The sequence below is a fragment of the Dipodomys spectabilis genome, unplaced genomic scaffold, assembly GCF_019054845.1.
Source record: "Dipodomys spectabilis isolate Male_0828 unplaced genomic scaffold, ASM1905484v1 ptg000174l, whole genome shotgun sequence".
Taxonomy (NCBI): Eukaryota; Metazoa; Chordata; class Mammalia; order Rodentia; family Heteromyidae; genus Dipodomys; species Dipodomys spectabilis.
Genome location: NW_024870851.1, coordinates 9,957,314 through 9,977,330, shown reverse-complemented (window position 1 = coordinate 9,977,330; position 20,017 = coordinate 9,957,314). Strand labels below are relative to the sequence as shown.

The 20,017-nt window shown below is 37.0% G+C and overlaps 1 protein-coding gene across 2 annotated transcripts in view; it reads right to left on the bottom strand.

The window, feature by feature from the left end:
* The window catches only part of Slc38a11 (solute carrier family 38 member 11), a 45,925-nt gene extending 27,311 nt beyond the window's left edge, over window positions 1-18,614 (bottom strand). Inside the window, exons 1-7 of one of the 2 annotated variants that reach the window (XM_042694188.1) lie at window positions 18,576-18,614; window positions 17,959-18,073; window positions 16,265-16,339; window positions 9,443-9,577; window positions 8,024-8,089; window positions 6,900-7,006; window positions 4,668-4,747 (exon numbers count right to left, since the gene is read on the bottom strand). In XM_042694188.1, coding sequence (XP_042550122.1) covers window positions 4,668-4,747; window positions 6,900-7,006; window positions 8,024-8,089; window positions 9,443-9,577; window positions 16,265-16,339; window positions 17,959-18,073; window positions 18,576-18,614 — 617 coding nt within the window. Of the gene's footprint in view, window positions 1-4,667; window positions 4,748-6,899; window positions 7,007-8,023; window positions 8,090-9,442; window positions 9,578-16,264; window positions 16,340-17,958; window positions 18,074-18,575 lie in introns of those variants that run through there. The other variant, XM_042694189.1, reaches the window with a different exon arrangement.
* Between the last annotated feature and the right edge of the window lie 1,403 nt (window positions 18,615-20,017).

Here is a 20,017-nt window from a genome sequence, read left to right as displayed (position 1 = left end):
GTCATTGGACTGTGAGATATTTGAAATCATATCAAAAAAGCAGAATTTATGGGCCCATGAGTTATGGAAAAGGAAATTGAATTGTGTTTTATTTTCAAAACACAACCACTAAAAAGATGTTTCCATAGCAACAAGGTCAATACCAGTAGCCATTACAGACCTCCTCCCCCCCTTTTTTTTTTCTGATAGTGGGTTTAAAGAGCTTTTTCAAATACCAGTTTAAAAGCCATATGAAAAAATACTATAGATTTTCTGAACATTCATTTGAACCAAAAATGAAGAAAATCACACATGGTGTATTGAATTTCTCATGTTTTATGGATTACGAGCATTCGTGACTGTTGTATTTTCAGAAAGAAGCCTGCTTGACTAGCTGCTATGCCAACCCTGGAACATAGGATTTAATTAGCTCGATTGTAAATAGGGACAGACAGAAGTTGTTTGCAGTAGTGTTCAAACAGAAATAAAAGGTGGCACAGTATTTAAAATATAGTCCTTTAACATCTAAATATTGAAAGAGTTAAGTAAATATTCTGTTATTAAAAAAACTTCAAATGTTCGGATAAAATATTATATAACCAGGAGAGGAAGACAGAGGCCATATTTTCTTTACAACCGAAACAAATGGCTCTTTTGCTACAAAATCAAAGCATTCAACTCCACCTGGAAGTGAATTCTCCTCCTTTCTCCTGAGTCAAGTTGTACTGTCCATTGATCACCATCTGTACAACTTTATCCTCAACTAAACCGAATCCCTTTAGAGCAGAGATACTTTTACTTCCCTTGGTAGCATTTCACATGACCTTTTGTGTACAGAATTGTTAAAAAAAATCACAAAATAGTAAAGTAACAGAATCTCTGATTTAATGTTAGAAATGATGTTAGTCTTCATATTCATGATTTTAATGTTTTTATACTAAGAAGGAATAAGTTCTTATTCACAGAATCACCAACTATTTAAAAAAATAGGTTATTTGCCTGGACAGTGTATCAATTTTTGCCCAAACTTGCCCATTCCCTGACAACAAGTTTGTGTGTGTGTGTGTGTGTGTGTGTGTGTGTGTGTTGGTACTGGTACTGGGTTTGAATTCAGGGGCTGTGAACTGCCTTTGAGAATTTTTCCTCAAACTGTGCCCTACCACTTGAGCCACAGCTCCACTTCTGGCATTTTGGTGCTTAATTGGAAATAAGTCTCACTGATTTTTCCTGTCTGGGCTGTTCTGAATCTCAGAGCTCAGCCTCCTGAATAGGATTGCAAGCACAAGCAACCACTGCTTGACCAACAATAACTTTCAAAGCTATTCAACAGGTTCTAATGTGAAGCTAGAATTGGAAATCATTGCTTTTCTGCCAGTCTTCTCCTGAGCACAACTGTTGATTAATTTATTTCCTAACTTTTCTAATTTACTTCCTTCTTGTTTTCTTATTCAATATTATTTCATGGTTCCTATACATATCAAATCTATAACACAATAATCAGTTACTGAGAGTCATTGTTATAGTAAAGTTGCAATTAAAATAGTTCAATATTTTATAATAAAAAGTTTAGCTTAAAGCTAAAATGGGCTCTGTGAGGCTGGGGTGGAAGATTCAGAATTTGAGGCCAGCTTGAGTTTCCAAAAAGAGACACTTTATTATATTATTCATATGCATTTTTGTTGTTATAAATTTAGCTTTTGAAAGTTAGAGCTGAATATGGTACCGACACAATAGACATTAAATTAGTATCTATAAAATACATCATTTTGTTCTTTCTTATCTTTCTTGGCTTATGTAATATCTTTATCCCTTATCTAGACAGCAAAATTCCAATAAATCTTTCAAGATACCAAATTTTCTTCTTTGAGCACGCCCCCATCTCCACCTGCACACACCACTAAGAAATTCTTTTTGGCTTTGCCACTGCCCCCTCTTTCATGACACAGTGCATACTGACATTGTTTTTTTCTTTTGTTTTTAAACAATTTAGGGACAACTTGCAATGGGTGATGATTTAGGGTACAGCATAGCCAAGAACTGTGGAAGCAATGGGCACTCAGTAATGTTTACCAAATAAATGAATAAAATGGCATGATGTAATAAGTGAATCAAGTGTATTTCAGAACAGCTAAGGCTATAGGTTGATCTGTGTCCTCTCTGGAGTCATATGGTAAAGCCATAGCTCCAGTGTGCGGGCATTTGGAAGAGAGGACTTTGACTGGTAACTAGACTTATGGGAGGTCATGAAGTGGGTCTCCTGATGAGATTAGTGCCTTTATTAGCAGAGACAACAGGGATCTTCTTGTCCTTCTTTGCCACCTGACGACACCACAGGAAGGGGAAGAGGGACAAGGCTCAAACCCAACCACACTGGCCCTCTGATCATGGGCTTCCACCCCATAGAGCTATTAGAAAGGAAGTGTTTAAGCCACTCAGGCGGTGGTACTGTGTAATGACAACCTGATCTACCTATGTACCTGTAAGTTAGGATTAAGTGAGGTTAAGGGAAGATTCTTATAACAATGGCAGAACATATATGCTTCCTCTCTTTATTAAAATCCCCTAAAAACAGGTGTTCATTTTTAAAAGAAAAAAGACCATATTAAATGTAGTTAGACAAGATGTAGGGTACAGGAATCAAATACAGTGAAAACGGATTATATCATGGGGGAAGAACATACAAAAGAGACAAAATAAATCACAGAGTACATTATAAGTACTTTAAATACAAAAAAAAAATCCTCTTGTGTCCCTGTCTTGGGGTTCATTTTGCTTAGCTACATCTTATATGGTCATATGTGCATAGCTTTTGAGCTTTTCTACTTGTCTGGTAAGACTCTCCTAGACATATACTAGTTATTGCAAATAATGGAAACCATGAGACCTATGTTTCTTTGGGCCTGGCTTACTTCACTTTTCTAATTTGGGGAGGGTAAGGGAAATAACAAAATGCTGAAACAAGGATACAAGTTGACCCATCGTAACAATGAGATGTACAAGACACTATGTTGAAAACAACTTTACAACTTAGTCAGGGGGAAGGGAAGAGTTGAGGAGGTGGGGTGGGAAAGAATGGTAGGGGAAAAACAAAGGAGGGGGTAACAATGCTGGAGAGGAAATACACTCATCACTTACTCATGTAACTGTAACCCCTCTGTACAGTATCTTTACAATAAATATATATTAAAAATGTAGTTAGAATAGATATTTCATGTTTTCCTCCAAATTAACTTGAAGTAAAACAATATATATCTTCCTGATTAGCTATAAGATGTGATAAACACATGCAGTTAGAAAGAAAGTAATATAGTAGAACAACTATTAATTGATGGGTGATGTAGGCTACATTGTCAATTAGAGCTATTTGCCAGATTTTTTTCTTTTTCCCTCAGGTACCACTCATTGAAGACAGTGCTCCTCTCATTGCTTAAACCATGGCTTAAGTTAATTTCACTTTCTCTTATTTAATATAGAAAATATATTTAAGTGACCATAGACTAATAGACTAATACATTAGTCATTTCTTCCACAAACATTTATTATGCATTTTGTGGCACCAACTCTGTGGTTTGCTTATAAGCATCAACCCTGCGCTTTGTATAAGCAAACCTTCACTTCCAATTTTCAATGATGAATAATAATGTTTGAAAAATTGGAGAACCAATACCAAATTGGCAACATTTTACTTGATTAAATAACATTAATAACAAATATCAGTCAGGCTGGGAAGGTGGCTCAGAGGTAGAATGCTTGTCTTGCATGCATGAGGCCCTAGGTTCGATTCCTTAGCACCACATAAGCAGAAAAAGCCAGAAGTGGTGCCCTGGCTCAAGTGGCAGAGCACTAATCTTTAGCCGAAGAGCTGAGGGACAGTGCCCAGGCCCAGAGTTCAGGCTCCATGACCAACAAAAAATTTTTAAAAAAATAAGAAAAAAAAGCAGTTAACTTTGACAATTAGTTAAATGAAAGAGCACTTTAACAAAAAATAATTAAATAATACAATCAGAAGAGAATAAAAGAGAACTTTTATAGTGACTTGGAGAAAACATAAAGAATTGGAGAAAAATACACATTTCTGGAGAGGGTTATATAGCCCAGGCTGGCCTTGATGGATTGTCCTATCTCAGCTTCCTAAGTGCTGGGTTACAGGTGTTCAAACCTGGCGTTCTAATGTCTTTGTTCTTCTCATTTCTGTTTAAACTGCTGAAATTTTTAAAAGACTAAATCAAAATTCATAATCTCTTCCTGGGGCTTGGAAGGTAGCCCAGTGGTAGAATGCTCGCCTTGCATGCATGAGGTACTGGGTTCAATTCCTCAGCACCACATAAGCAGAGAAAGTCAGAAGTGGCGCTGTGGTTCAAGTGGTAGTGTGCTAGCCTTGAGCTGAAGATCTGAGAGACAGTGCCCAGGCCTTGAGTTCAGGCTCCATGATTGACAAAAATAAAAAAAGTAAAAAAATTTAAAAAATCCCTTCCTTATTCCAGTTCTTAGGATGGCTATCAAAATGTCAAGTAAACTTGCTTTAATCTTTTTAGTGTTCAAACAAAAACTGCACATTTACTTATTTGTAATTATACTCTCATGTACTGAAGGCCTAGGGTGTATCTGATTACATTTCTGCATTTCTGTCATCTAAGTATCTATGCAAAACCTAGAAATTAAAGAGAGACAAGTATAACAAAACTTACATGTGTGGACCCAATGAAATTACCCTTGTTATTACAATTCCGAGAATCAGAGTTGTCAAAACTGTGGAAATAAAGGATATCTGCAAAAGAAAATGAAAACAACATTGGTGAAGAATACAGATTACTTTATTCAAAATATTTTTTTACTTGGGTAAACATGTGCATAGAGTGCTTTTATCCTTTAGTGGTTTATAGGCTCATAGATTCCTATTGATAACCTAAGGACTATAATTTCTTATCAGGTAACAGTCTTTGTCCCCTAATGCCACAAGATAAGCAGTGTTCAAATATGATTTGTGATCTTCTAACATGGCTTCAGACCTGTTCAGTGGCTTTGTGAATAAAGAGTAAAAGTGAAATTACGCTTCCTTTTATCTCCTAGCTTTAATTTAATGTGTAGACTTGTGCCATTTTTCTTCCTATAATTGTTTCCTCTCTGCCTGTGCTTTGCCCATATTTTCTCTTGCAGTACAATGGACATATCACCTTCTGGCACTTCCGCTTTTCACTCTGTTCCCTAGCTCCATTGGCTTTAAACGCTGTCACTGTTTCAACCAGTTAAAATATAAATGGCTCTAAGTGCACATTAGCTTTCTGCATTCATTACCCGGGTTTCAAGTTTTAATTTTAAATCTAGATTCTTCCTAAGATAACTAAAAAAACATATTTTTATGTGATTATCATTCTTTGTTCTGTAATTTGTTAATGTTCAATTAGAAAGAAATTCCTAGTATGAGTCTATTGATCTCTTGAGAAACAGATTCAATATAGACAAGATTACATAGCTGGAAAGTGACAGAGAGGGGATTCAAATCTAAGCACTTTCTACAGATCAAGTCTTCTTATGACTGTGCTTGGCTCAATGGGAGTTTTAAATACTTAGATATTTAACTATGATACTTTCAAGGGACATTTAGAGGAAAACGTTCTCATATTAATAATACTGGTAGTCTTCTTTTCATGAATACTTCCTTTCTGCTCCCAGAAGATAATTTGTGCTTACACTGAATAGGTGAAAGGAAAAAGTTAAATTAGTCAGATATCTGGTACATTATAAAATCCTCTTTTGATACAAATCTGACATAGCTTTTGGTTACTGCTGGAGGGAAAATTCATGGTGGTCAGGATACTCTTAAATATCATTTCTATTCTCGACTCTACTTAGGAGGAAGGGCTAATGACTAGATACAAATATCACTGATAGTTAATGTTTTAAATATTACAGCAAAATAAAGTTAGATCAACTGTTAGAAACTTCACACTCAAAGGCAAAACTATCATATGAAAAATTATCTCCAAAACTTCATCAGGCCATGTATGGTAGTACATTCCTATAATCCCAGCACTTGGAAGGCAGAAGAAAAAGAATCATGAGTTTGAGACCAGCCTCGACTTGCTAGCAAGTTCTAGGCCAGTTTGGGCTATATTTTTAGACTTTGTCTTAAAAATAAAAAAATAAATGAAAAACCATTTAGACACAACAACAAAAATTTCTTTTGTAAAATCTTGAGAGTAAGGGAATAAAATGCAGCCTGATAAATGATATTTTGGATAGATGACTTTCTTAGATGATTTGCTTGGTTTCATTAGAAAAAGTTTAGTGTTTCTCTTTTACAATACATATAAAATATGGTCTAAATCATTAAGGATTAATTAATCAATACATCAACACTAACATTTGCTGAATAGAAGTTAGGAATAATAGACATAATATACAAATAAAAAGACTTAAAGCCATTGACGTGATCCATCCTGACTTCTCAGTTTAACTTATTATGTTAATTTTTAAATCATCAATGGATACAGAGAAATTTAAGTTATATGGATTAATGGATACCATATAATATTTGAGACATGTATTCATTGTATAAAGTTTAAATCAGGCTTAACATATGTCTCTCTTCAATCATTTAGCATTTTTTGATTGCGTAGTTTAAATTTAAATTGTTTAAACTATCCACAAAATAATAGAACACTTCCCATTAGACATGCTTTAAGCATAGTTCTTTGCATGTTCTAAGTTGTCAAATGCACTGTTGGACCTCAGCCAGGGTGTCTCCCTTAGAGGAGACAGTCACTCTAGCAAAACTGTAAGTAAATTAAAAACAAAACAAAACAGTAATAAATACTATAATTAAGAACTTTGCCAAACTGACTGCAGGCCAGAAAAAGTAATGAAGGTAAGTAACAAAGCTCATTTCTATGTCTATTTTTTAAAAATATAAAAATTACCTTTCCAAGCTTTGCTATGTTTCGGTACAAGGACAAAGGCAGAGTAAAGGTAACGGTGGAAAGCACAACTATGAAGTGTCGGCCAATAAACACATTTTCAGGATCAACTACAATGAAGTAAATATTATTTAGTATTTGCAGGCACAAGGAAACATCAGAAAACTAGAAGCATGGCTCAGATGTTGGAGGGCCTGTCCAGCATCCACAAAACCCTTGGTTCAAGCCCCAGTGCTGCTAACTACAGCACAACATAATACAACAAATCAAAGTAACACATTAGTATTAAACTAACTTATCAAGCATTCATTATGACAACATAAACTTTTCATGAACAACAAAAATTTTGTTAATAAACTCCAGAACAAGAAGAAAAACTAGAAATAGAAATAATTTAAAGAGAAACATACATTTCAAATGATGATATACAATTTTATACTTATTTTAATATTTTAATTGTCTCATAATTGGATTCTCCCTGCTTTCCAAACAGACTCATGATTTTAAAAAATATAATCATCATATGTGAAAATTGAACAGGGAGTGGAATTGTCTGAGAATGTTCTTAGTAGATTTTTAAAAGGCAAGCAAGCAAACGAGCAAGTGAGCAAGAGAGAGAAAAAGAAAGAATGAAAAGTAAGCAGCAACAAATGTTAACCAGGATATAGTGGAGAGGAAAGGCACATATAGACACTGTTGGTGATCATGTAAATTCATTCAGCCATTTGGAAATCAGTATGGAGGATTCCCCTGCCAAAAAATTCCAAAATTAGAACTATCATATGATTCTGCTATGTCACTCTTGGATTATACAGTTAAAGAATATAATTAGAGAGTACATTTCTTGTGTACTCACTATTTTACATATGTAACTGTAACCTCTCTGTACATCACCTCGACAATAAAATTAAATAAAAATAATATAATTAAACACAAGATAGATACCAGAATACCTATATTTCTTGTGGCGCTTTTCACAATATGCAATTAGTTTAGGAGCCTATCAACTAAAGAATATATATATATATATATATGTGTATATATATATATACACATATATATGTTTATATATGAATATATTCAACACACATATATCTTAAACCCTGCAGAGTCTTATTTTTACTTACCTCCTGGGATTCTTTGAAAAACTTTGCTCAAAGTATCTCCAGCAATTATGTTGTAACTTATCATAGCTAAAAATATCATTAAAATGAAAGTCATCAATAAATCATCAAGTGCTTTATCTCAGATACTTTAAATGTCATCAATTATTACTTTCCACATATTGGTATAATCTCACACTTTTACAAATGTGGTATGGTTATCAGTTTGTACAACTTTAACAAATTTAATGTACCATATCAATTTGCTTTATAAGAAAATTTTACTTTATACATTGATTGTCCCAGAGTACCCTTAAACGATGAACTGTGGAAGACATTTAAAATGCAATTTATTTCATGGCTAAAGTTGAATGTCCACACATGTATTGTGAAGAATACAATAGTAAATTTCAAAGGTACCAAAGTATCTCCTCAATTGAAAATGCAACATTTTAGGGGAAATACATTCTCAACTTGGCAACATACAGATGTAACTGTTGGGATGAATTTCTATGATATTGATATAAAAATAAACTTAATTTGATCATTAGCTTATACTAAAATTTTATCTATTTACAAAGTGTCAGGTAATACTTCATGATTGTGGCACAAACATTAGGATGTTGATCTTGTACATGGCTTTCACAAATCTTTAGTTAAAAAATCATGCATTGGGGCTGGGAAGGTGGCTCAGTGGTAGAGCGCTTGCCTTGCATGCACGAGGCCCTGGGTTCGATTCCTCAGCACCACATAAGCAAAAAGAAAACAGGCGGAAATGGTGCTGTGGCTCAAGTGGTAGAGTGCTAGCCTTGAGCTGAAGAGCTGAGGGACAGGCCCAGGCCCAGAGTTCAGGCTCCACGACTGGTCCACCCCCTCCCTCCAAAAAAAATCATGCATTGAGTCTTAAGAGAAAGTTATTACTTCTTTCATTCACTTTCAATCCCAGATCACTTTATTTTTATGAAATAAGGAGCACTCAAACATTAATCAAATGAAAACCATCCTCACTTTATTTCAGAAAATAGTCCCAAAGGACCTGAAAATTAGGAAGAAAATGGTAAACAATAAAAACATTTAATTTGGAAAGTATTTCAACTGTTATTTTTTTTTAATGATTCCTAAGGTGTTGTTATACTATTTTCATTTAGAAACGAGTTAATGCCTATCATGCTAGCAACTCAGAAGGTTGAGATCTGAGATTTACTGTTCAAAGCCAGCTCAAAATCCATGAGACTCTTATCTCCAATTAATCAACAGAAAGCTAGAGCTAAAGACGTGGCTCAGGTGGCAGATTGCCAGCCTGATTGAAAGAGCGAGGTGAGCACACCAGGCCCTCAGTTCAAGCCCCAGCTCTGGCACAATAAGAACAACATCATCAACAATAATAAAATTATTGCATGATAAAAGACATAATTCAAATATGCAACTTCATAATTATCTTACCTATAAAAGGATACAAAAATTGTAGGACAGAGAGGAGAAGATATCCTGGAAAGCCAAAGGTTTTATTAACCAAAGACTGGTAGGTGTCTGTCCCAGAGAGAGCCCCTCCTTTTATCAACAAAACAAGGGAAAAGTCTGTGGGGGGAAAAATGTCAGAATACACATAGTTTTATTAAATTACCACCCAGAAAGAGGAAAAATTTTAAAAAAAGTTTATTTCACGTTGCAGTATTCTCAAGACAAGGCTTACATATTTCATAAAGGTGTTTTGTGAAGTGCAGTATTTTCAGTTGTGTATTTTTCAATCAAGATACAAATATATGTAACATATCTAGGCAATGGTTTGGACAGAAGAGGATTACAGATGAGATTCAACGTGCCAGGGCTCTATTTTTCGTTCCTCACCCTATAAAGTAACCACCGTTACCAGCTCTCCAAGCACATCACATTGGTAGTCAGGCACTGTATAGGTATTAAAGTATGAAGACTATGATTGAAATTCCATTAGTATTTCAGAAACTAATAGATTTAGGACAGTCTGAGTTTGTGTGTATGAGTGTGTGTTTTAAGTAAATAAAGTTAGTAACAATTTTTTTTGGTCGGTCGTGGGGCTTGAACTCTGGGCCTGGGCGCTGTCCCTCAGCTCTTCAGCTCAAGGCCAGCGCTCTACCACTTGAGCCACAGCACCACTTCCAGTAGTTAGTAACAATTTTAAAGCTACTATGGTTAAGAGAACTTTACAGCATGGTCATTGTAGTTCCAATTATAGAATTAAAGTCAAGGATAAAAACATATAGAGGTTAAATAAAGTTAATTCCTCTCTTTTATTCAGTGCAGTGTCTTTATTGGATGACATTGCAGTTGTATTGAGCTTTACAATTGTATATACAAGGTGTTGTATTTGTTCTCTTTTCTCTTTCTTTCCATACTCCATCACACTGATTTCCTTCCTTCCTTCCTTCCTTCCTTCCGGCTTTATTGCTTCCTTCCTTCCCTCCTTGCTTTTTTGTGCCAGTACTAGGGCTTGAACTCAGGGCCTTTGTGCTGAGGCTCAAAGGGGAGCCACATCTCTCCTTTATGGCTTTTTTTTGTGTGTGTGATTTTTTTAAATGTAAGAATCTTATGGACTTTTCTGCCTGGGCTGGCTTTGAACCATGATCCTCGGATCTCAGCCTCCTTATTAGCCAGGATTATAGATGGGAACAACTGGTATCTGACTGATTTCTTTGTATCCTGTAAGTTGGAAATGTATCAAGATACAAAGAAGAAAATACAACATCTGCAGTATAGTTTCTATTTCCATTCTCTCTCTTGAATCAGTGAAACTTTTTTATCCAGTGCACTAACAATGTCCAAGTTGTCTATCCAGTTGCTACTTCCTAAACCTTAATCTTCAATGATTTTTGCTGCCTGTCTCCCCCCTCCTCCCTCCCCCTCCACACATCACTCTCTCCTAGCAACTCTTTCATTCTAGCACTTTTTCTCTTAGTTCCTGCTTAGTTTCATCTACTGTCTCCCTTAGTATTTATTATATCACTTTTTTCTGGGTCTTCTTCAACCATTTCAGTGTTTTTACTGGCCTGTTTGTTTCACCAATTACTTTTATTTGGCTTTTTTCTCACTTTATAATACACTATTCTGATTACATTAAGCCTGTGGTTTTAATTTTCATACAGATGTGATAACACCTAAATTTGTGTCTGAAGCACATGCACCTCATAACTCTAAACTTCTGTGTCTACCTGTTACCTTAGAGATGATCTAGGTAAGCCAATTTTAAGTGTCCAAATTCTTGTTTTGGTATTTGTATTGGAATTTGCTTTCTTTTTTCTTTTTTTTTTTGGGGGGGGGGGCGGGGGTCCGGTCGTGGGGCCTGAACTCTGGGCCTGGTGCTGTCCCTCAGCTCTTCAGCTCAAGGCTAACGCTCTACCACTTGAGCCACAGCGCCACTTCCAGCTTTTTTCTTTCTGCTTATGTGGTGCTGAGGAATTGAACCAGGGCCTCAGGCATGCAAGGCAAGCGCTCTACCACTGAGCCACCCTCCCAGCCCTGGAATTTGCTTTCTTATTCACTTTTTCCCCAATTGGTGAATATCAGCAGAAACCTAGAACTTCCCTGGGCTTACTGATATTCCTTACCTTCTGTATTCTTTGGTCTCCAAGATCATTAACTATTAGTATCAAAGAGTAACTCCTAATTTCTAATCTTTAACATGATTTATTCAAAGCCTTGGCTTTTATAATTTCTTGCTGGAATTGCTGCAACCACTTTCTTTCAGTGCCTTTTCTTCATTAACCCACAGATACTTCTGGTTTCCCCTCCCTACAAAAACATTCTGACTTTTATCCCTCTTTCAAGTGACTCTTCTGCTATAAATTCTCTAGGGAGATCTAGTGTTTTCTATGTACATAAAATGCTTTTCATAAGAAATTACATTTATTATCTCTGTAAGACTTTCTGCAGTAAGTAAGCCAGCCTTACAGTATTTGGGAGGATTATGGTGTTGAAATGCCTATCTTATGCCTGGTGTCACCTAGAGGCTAATGAATGAGAAGTTGTGCTATTCCCATTTATCTTTGATGGAGTTCACTTAGTGGTTGGCAAAGCATTGTATCTGGACTCAGGTACCAATAACAGCTCTAAGACTCTATAAAATACGTTCACAACTTTTCTGTGTGCCAGGTCTTTTTCCAAAACTCATTTGATCTTTACAATCACACTAAGAAGTGGTTAGTATCTCATTGAATGAATAAAAAGGTAAGGCACAGGAATTTAGTTCAATAGATGAACTCCACTTTGCTAGAGATGAAAAAAATCAGGATGTAGGCTGGGGTTTGAGGTACTCCAACAGTCTATACATTTATCCCCAACTCTGGGTCAGTAACTGCAGATTTGTTGTAAGCCATTTAAATTGAAGTCTCAGTTCCCTCCTCTCTAAAGTAAAACATCTGCCTCATTGAATCAGGATTAATATTGTGGCTGCAAGTTGCTCAGCATTGAGACAGTCCTGCAGAGATGGTAATGATTATCATTATAAGGCAGCCTTTGCATCTACCTCTGCAAGTCCTTCGAACTCCTCTCTTTCCTTGCTGAATAACTCCTCACACTCTAGCCACAATAAATCACTAGCACATTTCCCTATGCCTTTCTACATTTCCATCTGCTTACAGTACCCATCCATTTACTGTCTAACTTAAATTTTTTCATAAACAAAAGAAACATGCTCCTTGTCATAATATCCCTTGGAGGCTGACTTAAATGTCAGTGTCTGGATCATCATGTACAGGTCTTTATTAAAGTATTTTTCATGATATAATTATGCATGCGTTTTGGTCTCTCTGATACACTATGTAAGGAGCTTCATGGATAATTTTTTATTATTATTATACTGGTGGCAGGATCATTCATCGAGACAGTAATGACCTGTATGTATTTGATGAATAAATTAATGTCAGTATAGTAGAGTTAGCTAACTGTCTAACTTAATTTAATGTGGTAAGTGGCATAATAAAGAGATTTTAAACTATTCTACATGCAGAAAGGATACAGCAATTAATTCCTACTTCCTTTGCTTAACACTAAGAAATGCTCCCCCAGAGGTGTGTCTGGTTGGATAATCAGTATCTCACCAGGTGGAGAAGAAAAAGAATATCAGATAGGAATAACAACATCAGGAAGGCAGTATGAAAGAATATTCCATACATGTGGAATGGAACAGTCTATAATGGCTAACAGAGAAGGTGACTGGCTAGAAAAAAATTAGATATGACACTGAAAACTAAGATTGCCAAAAAAGCGAGGAAAGATTTAGATGTTGTTTTGTCATTACAGCAACTTAGAATGTTTGGAATGGGAGAGAAACAGAACTGAGGTTGAAGTCTTAAGAGAATTCTGTAACAATATGGAAGACTCATCAGAGGGAGGGCAGAGGCAAGGAGGAAAGCCAGGGAGGACTTGACTCACTGTGAAGACTGAGAGGCCATTAGTAACATCAGAAATGCCATGAAGGGTTAGGTAAAGACTTGGATGTTTGAGGTGAGAATGCTGAGTTTTAAAAAAAAATCAAAATTTATTGTTTACAATTCTCAATTTTAAGACTCAAGTAAATAACAAATGTAAGTGTTAAATCTGCTTGTAAAATATAGTCTATAAATACATTCTCTTCAAAGATTTGTTTTCTTTTTTCTCCCTCTTTCCCTCCCTTCTTCCCTTCCTCTCCCCACACCCTCTTATGTATGTATGTATGTATATATGTATTTTGCTGGTCCTAGGGCTTGAACTCTGGGCCATGTCTCTGAGCTTCTTTTGCTCAAGGCAAGCACTATACCACTTGAGCCACACCACCACTTCTGGTTCTTTGAGTAGTTTTATTGGAGATAAGAGTCTCATGGACTTTCCTGCCCGAGCTGGCTTTGATCCGTGATCTTACAGATCTCATCAGTTGAGAAAGGTGTTTACATCATGAATTACTTATGTATAGTATGATTTAAGTTTAGTAACTGAACGTTCTTCTCAAATTCTGAATCTGAGGTGATACATTTTGCTTAACTTTTCTGTTTACTTGTTTATAATGTGTAACTGTTTTCAATGCACTTATGCTATGAAATTATACCTGAGCAGTAATTGTCAACACTGACTGACTAGGAAACAGGAAATTTAAAAAGGACAAAGGTAGATACTTGAGTAGGCTTTTTAAAAATGTAATAAATGCTATTTTATGTGATTAAGTACAATGCGATTTTTTCAACCTTGTAACTGCTAATAAACACAAAGCTATGGGTCCCAGGCTACCAAGTAATAGGTCTTAAACTATAAATAGCTAGAAGCAGCTTAGGTCTTGGGGGAGGGGTAAAAAGAAGAAGGGAGGAGAGTAGTCCAATGACTCTACAGCTTTGGATTGGTATCTATTGAATACTTTATTGCTTCTTCCTTAGCCAGAGGAATGATGTTATTAAGTGTTGGATTAGAAAGTCTGAGACTTTTTTTAAAGACTTTTTTTTAAGGCCAGATTACCAGAAACAGAGCTGGGACCAATCCCTTGACATAGAGTGCTCTCAGTAGTACTGAGATGGAAGGAGAGGCCAGAAAACTAGCTAAGGGTTCCATCTTGGTGGAGACTAGTGGCACTTTAGCACCATGGTGTTGGCACTCTGGAGCTCTAACTGCACTACATATTGGGCCCTTTTGAATGAAAGGAGCCTGGCTTCTGGATTTCTATCATTCAGTCATCAATTGAAGACTATAGGGAAGCAGGTATGGTATCACAGGAAGATGAATCTATTGAGTTCCAGAGACCACTCCAGAGAGAGAGGCAGCTGAGGGGCTCTGCCACAAGTTGGTTCCAGGGGATCTAGTTGCTCACTGTGGTTACCACAGCAGAAAAACCCTGTCAGTGTCTCTTTTATGATCACTGTCTCTATTTTAGTGATCCTAAGCCGCCATGTTTGCCATAAGATGGTAGGAAGAGAATATTAGGAGTAGTAAAGTCTACATTTAGATGGAGAGTGACCATGATATATACAGAAGGGGAACAGAAGGAAAGAGGTTTAAAAGAAACATAGGCTGTGGGCTGGGAAGGTGGCTCAGTGGTAGAGCGCTTGCCTTGCATGCATGAGGCCCTGGGTTCGATCCCTCAGCACCACATAAGCAAAAAGAAAAAAGCCGGAAGTAGCGCTGTGGCTCAAGTGGTAGAGTGCTAGCCTTGAGCTGAAGAGCTGAGGGACAGCGCTCAGGCCCAGAGTTCAGGCCCCATGACCGGACCCCTCCCCCGCAAAAAAAGAAACATAGGCTGCATGTTTTTCCCCATTTGTAGCAACTAGAATGCACCTATAAATCTACATGTAAACAGACTGGATGATTAATATATATATGTATGTATATATATAAATCATAAACACACACATACACAGGGACATGATATATTATATAAGACTCTAGACATTGTCTGAGGCCAAAGGAGGATATGTATAGGAGCCGTAGACAAAGGCTCAATAGCTATGTGCATATGGTCATATAAAACAAGATTTTATGAAATGAACTCCAAGAAAAGAAAACAAGAGATGTTTTTTAGTTGCCATTGTTGCTTCTTTTTGCTTTCTTTTCTTTTTGTCTTGTTAGTTCATTTGTATTTGGGAGGGTAAGGGGGGCACAGAAAATGTAGAACAACATTGGTACTCACAAGTAAAATGAACTGTACATCTTGTTGGGTGGGAGGGAGAAACTGGAGAGAGTGAGGGAAGGGGAGGCATGGTTCAAACAGAATTGTGCTGTTACCTGATTCATATAACTGTAACCCCTCTGTATATTAACTCTACAATAACAAGAAAAAGAAAATAAAAGAAAGGCAACCTAAACAACAACAAAAAGTGTTTCTGCTGCCCTGAAGGCATACAGGGTGGGGGTAGGGTAGGGAATAAGGGCAAGTCAATCAGAAGTTTGCAGGTGTGCCCTGCTAATTGAGCACTGGCTTCCAGTTCCACCTGTGCAAACAGGGCTGTCAAAGGGTGTTCCAATGCACCTGCCAACAAGACCTTGCTGTGCACTGTCGGTGGTGTCCTTGCTTATTCTTCACCAGCTTGAATGTGACTTTCCCATCTACCACTTTCCATATAAATAAAAAAAAGCACGTGGAAAGGATTTAGGGTCTTCTACTCTTTCTAATCTGTTTAAAGGATTAATATGAAAAGTAAATCGCCTAAGACTTAATGTTTAAATTCTTTAGTATCCTTTGATGCACTTCTTGATTAGCTAGGAAATCCAATTGTAGGGAAAAGTCATTTGCAGTCTGAAATGCAGGAATACTCAATTATGTGATTTTTTTACCTGTAAAATATGAAACCCAGAACAAAAGCAATATGCCCAATGGAAATCCAGCTTCCTTCATTGAATATGGGAGCCCTGGTTGGGGGAAAAGTTCCATATTAGTAAGACACAGAGATAGAGACATTTTCCCCAATTCTGATGCATAATAGTTAAGTTTACATATGCTCATGACAGATTTCTAAGCAGTACATAGGACACTCCAAAAATTAAATGCTAGCATATTAATATTTATTCCAAGCTATGGTGTCATTCAGTTAGAAACATGTCAAGAAAGCAGATGATGGGATGAGAATAAAGCAAGGAATGAAAATCAAATGTCAATTTATACAAATGTTGAGGGTGACATAAGTCCTAGAATGCAGAGAGAGTAGTGACATCAAACTTTTCTTATGTACTAGCTTAGAAAACAGCATTTGATAAGAAAAAGTAGCATTATGGAATATTATGAAAGACTGACCCTGGAATCAAATCATGAAGGAAATGTCAGAAAAGGGTCAATGCAGAACTATTTTTGATAAAGCTAAAGGATGGATATACAACTATTTAATATAATTTTGGAAATCTGAATAATTTTAGATTACTGTCAAAACATTCAATATAAAAATAATTTAAAATATCTCCACTCAAAAAAACATTTTTTTCTTTTTTTGTTGCTCATGGGTCTTGAACTCTGGGCCTGGGCACTGTCCTAGCTAAGCTCTTCAGCTCTAGGTGAGCTTTCTACCGCTTGAGCCACAGTGCCACTTCAGGTGTTCTGGTGGTTAATTGGAGATAAAAGTCTCACAGGCAAGCCTGCTGGGTTGGCTTTGAACTGAGATCCTCAATTTCAGCCACCTGAATAGCTAGGATTATAACCACCAGTACCTGGCAAATCTTGTTTTCTGAAAAGACTTCTCTTTAAACTTTGTTTTAAACTACTAAGCATAATGTAGTGATTTTTCATATTACTGGAATATTCATATCAGGAATCAATCCTAGGAATCCACCATGCAGAGTTTCCCATACCTCTACAGTGTATAGAGGAAATATTTTGTAGCTTTTCCCCCCCAGTACTAAGGTTAAAACACAGGGCCTTGTGTGCTTATTAGACAAGAGCTCTACCATTTAATACAGGTTCCAGCCCAAGTAGAATTTTAAAGAGATTTTTCCGCTACTGTTTGTATTTCACATCAGGTACTTCCAATTTGTGTACCAATTTTTAAAAGTCTATATATGTACAATCCAAAGTCCATCAACATGTGGAAAAGTAAGAAAAATAGTGCCAGGCTGAGAAGCACAAATTTTCAGGCCATTAGAATGACAAGCTTTGTAGTATAAAGTTACATTCCTAGTATTGTAGCTTGCCGGATTTTATTTTTCCTTGTCTTTTCTAAATTGGAATGCTTTCAAATAACAAAAGGAATAATAATCACCATCTGCAGGTCAGAGGAAGAACGTGGTCAGCTGTTTGTGTGTATTGGTGAAGTGGGAAGGGTATGACCCCAACCCTATCTTCACAACGGAAAAAAAGAAACTAGAAAGACTCTTATGGAAGAAAATGGAAAAGGCTTTTGTGGAAGAAAATCATCATGTTTCTCATTCAATTTTTTCCCTTTTAAAAAATAAGCCACAACACCAAAGTAGCAGCATACTAAGAGTTTTAAATATGACCACTTTGTTTAAAACAGAAAACAAAACCAAAACAGAACACTCACCTATTATACCAGATCCTATTATAGAGTTGACAATATTAAAAACAGCAGCAGACTGACAAGATTTCCCTTTGTGCTCCTGCTCAGAAACCAGGGTTTCCCGGTCATCCAGATCCCCCTATTTCATGGATAAATGGGTGAGTTTACTATTTACTAGCACACACAAAAAAATGGACAATGTCAGACAAATATGCAATGCAAGATTTTAACAAAATATTGATGCTAATACGTCAGATCGATGGTGAGAATAAAATGATGATGAATAAGAGCTATCAAAGGCACAGTTTTATAAGCAACTCCACCCTCCAGGGTCCTCTTCACAGCTGTCCCAAATCCTTACTTAGAAGGACAGGACAGCAACTCTAAAGGGCAGGAGGGATTAGAGAGTCAACATTGAGATTCTGTGACATTAAAGAGGTAGTATTGAAAAATCCTTGCCAAGGCGGGGGAGGGAGGGGATTTTACAAATCAGTTAAGTCAGATAAAGACATTTTTACTTTTCTGTCTGGAAAACTTTCTGCAGTGCGAAGCCAAGCCCCCAGATGAAGGTAGCTGACCTTCGGTCGCAAGGATGGAGCCAGCAGAACTGGCTCAGAGCCTGTCCCGGTGTCCAGCGTTACCTGTGTTGGGGTGAGGCGCTGCTGCCCCTGGTAACCCATAGCTGGGCCGAGGTCTGGAGCACGTGGAAAGTTCTGGGTTTGGGAACCCCGGCCCTGGCCCTGACAGCTTCCTTGTGCTCCTTGCACAAACACCACTTCTAGGTTTCAGGCACCGAGGTGGAGCTGCAGGGAGCCAGTGGACGCTGTCTGCGGGAGGCTGGGCCCTTCAGCTGCCCTCAGGTCCTCCAGCGGTGGTCACGCCCCCATCACTTTCTCACCAGTCTGCCCTGCCAGACGCAGAATACCCATGCAGGAGTGCTGCAGGGTGTTTGTAACCCTCTCTCCCCCACGACTCCTTTAGTGCCGCCCTGATCCTCACCGCGAGGATGGAGAACTACTCTTTCCAAGGCTGCAAAGTACAATTGATTCACCCACCCTGCCTTGACCAGATTGTAGAGAGTTAAGACGGATCCATTTTACATCATTCAAGAATTAGTTAGATTCTGCTGCAGTCTGATGACCGGGCAGAACACAGGGCACTTCTTTCTTCTCTGCCCCTGCTTCTACCCCACTCCTGCTTTCTTGAGCATCTTTCCTATCAGCACTTTCTCCCCCTACGTTCCTTCTAGAACAGAAATGACAGGTGAAAATGTGGCACTTGTTACGTTCCTAAGAAAATAGCTACAGCAGCAAAACCAAGAACAAGAAAATAGCTGCAATGTTCCTAGGAGTTTAGCAAATGTGATAATTCTGCATGCTTTGGTCAAATATCTCCCGGTAACTTCAGAAAAAGAGTGAAGAAAAGAAGATAGATTGTTACTGAATTCAGAAAATTAACCTGTAAAACTTAGAAAAGGGGATGTAAAGATGAAAAAGGAAGACAAAAGTGTGAGCTAGAAAGAATCTGAAATGACCGTCTAGTCTTTTCTATTATATCACAGATGATGAAAGCAAAACCTAAGAGTTCTCATTCATTGAAAAATACAGAATAATCAGATAATAGTACTAATATATAAATAATCATGGACAGTAAGAATGACAATAATATATGCTTTTCAATAAAGAGGTTCTTTTCTTTAGGCATTCATTTAAGATTATGAAAATTTATATTGAAATATAGAAAAACTGAAGAGAGTTCTAAAACTAAATTCTACATGCTGTCTACCATCCAGGTACCACATGTTAATATTTTCTCAGATGTCTTCAAATTGTGAAATTTGAAGCCCATTGCCATAACATATTTCTTTCATACCATCTCTAATGTCACCTAGTTTGTGAAATTAGTATGTGTATTTTCTATGCTGATTAATAATTTCATTCATTTCTGTTTATAAATTATTTATAATACACAAACAATAATCTTGCTTTGGAGATTTACAAGGATGTGAGTCAGTGCTCATGGCTAATGTCTATAATCCTAGCTAATCAGGAGGCTGAGGATAAAGGTTTGAGGCCAGCCCAGG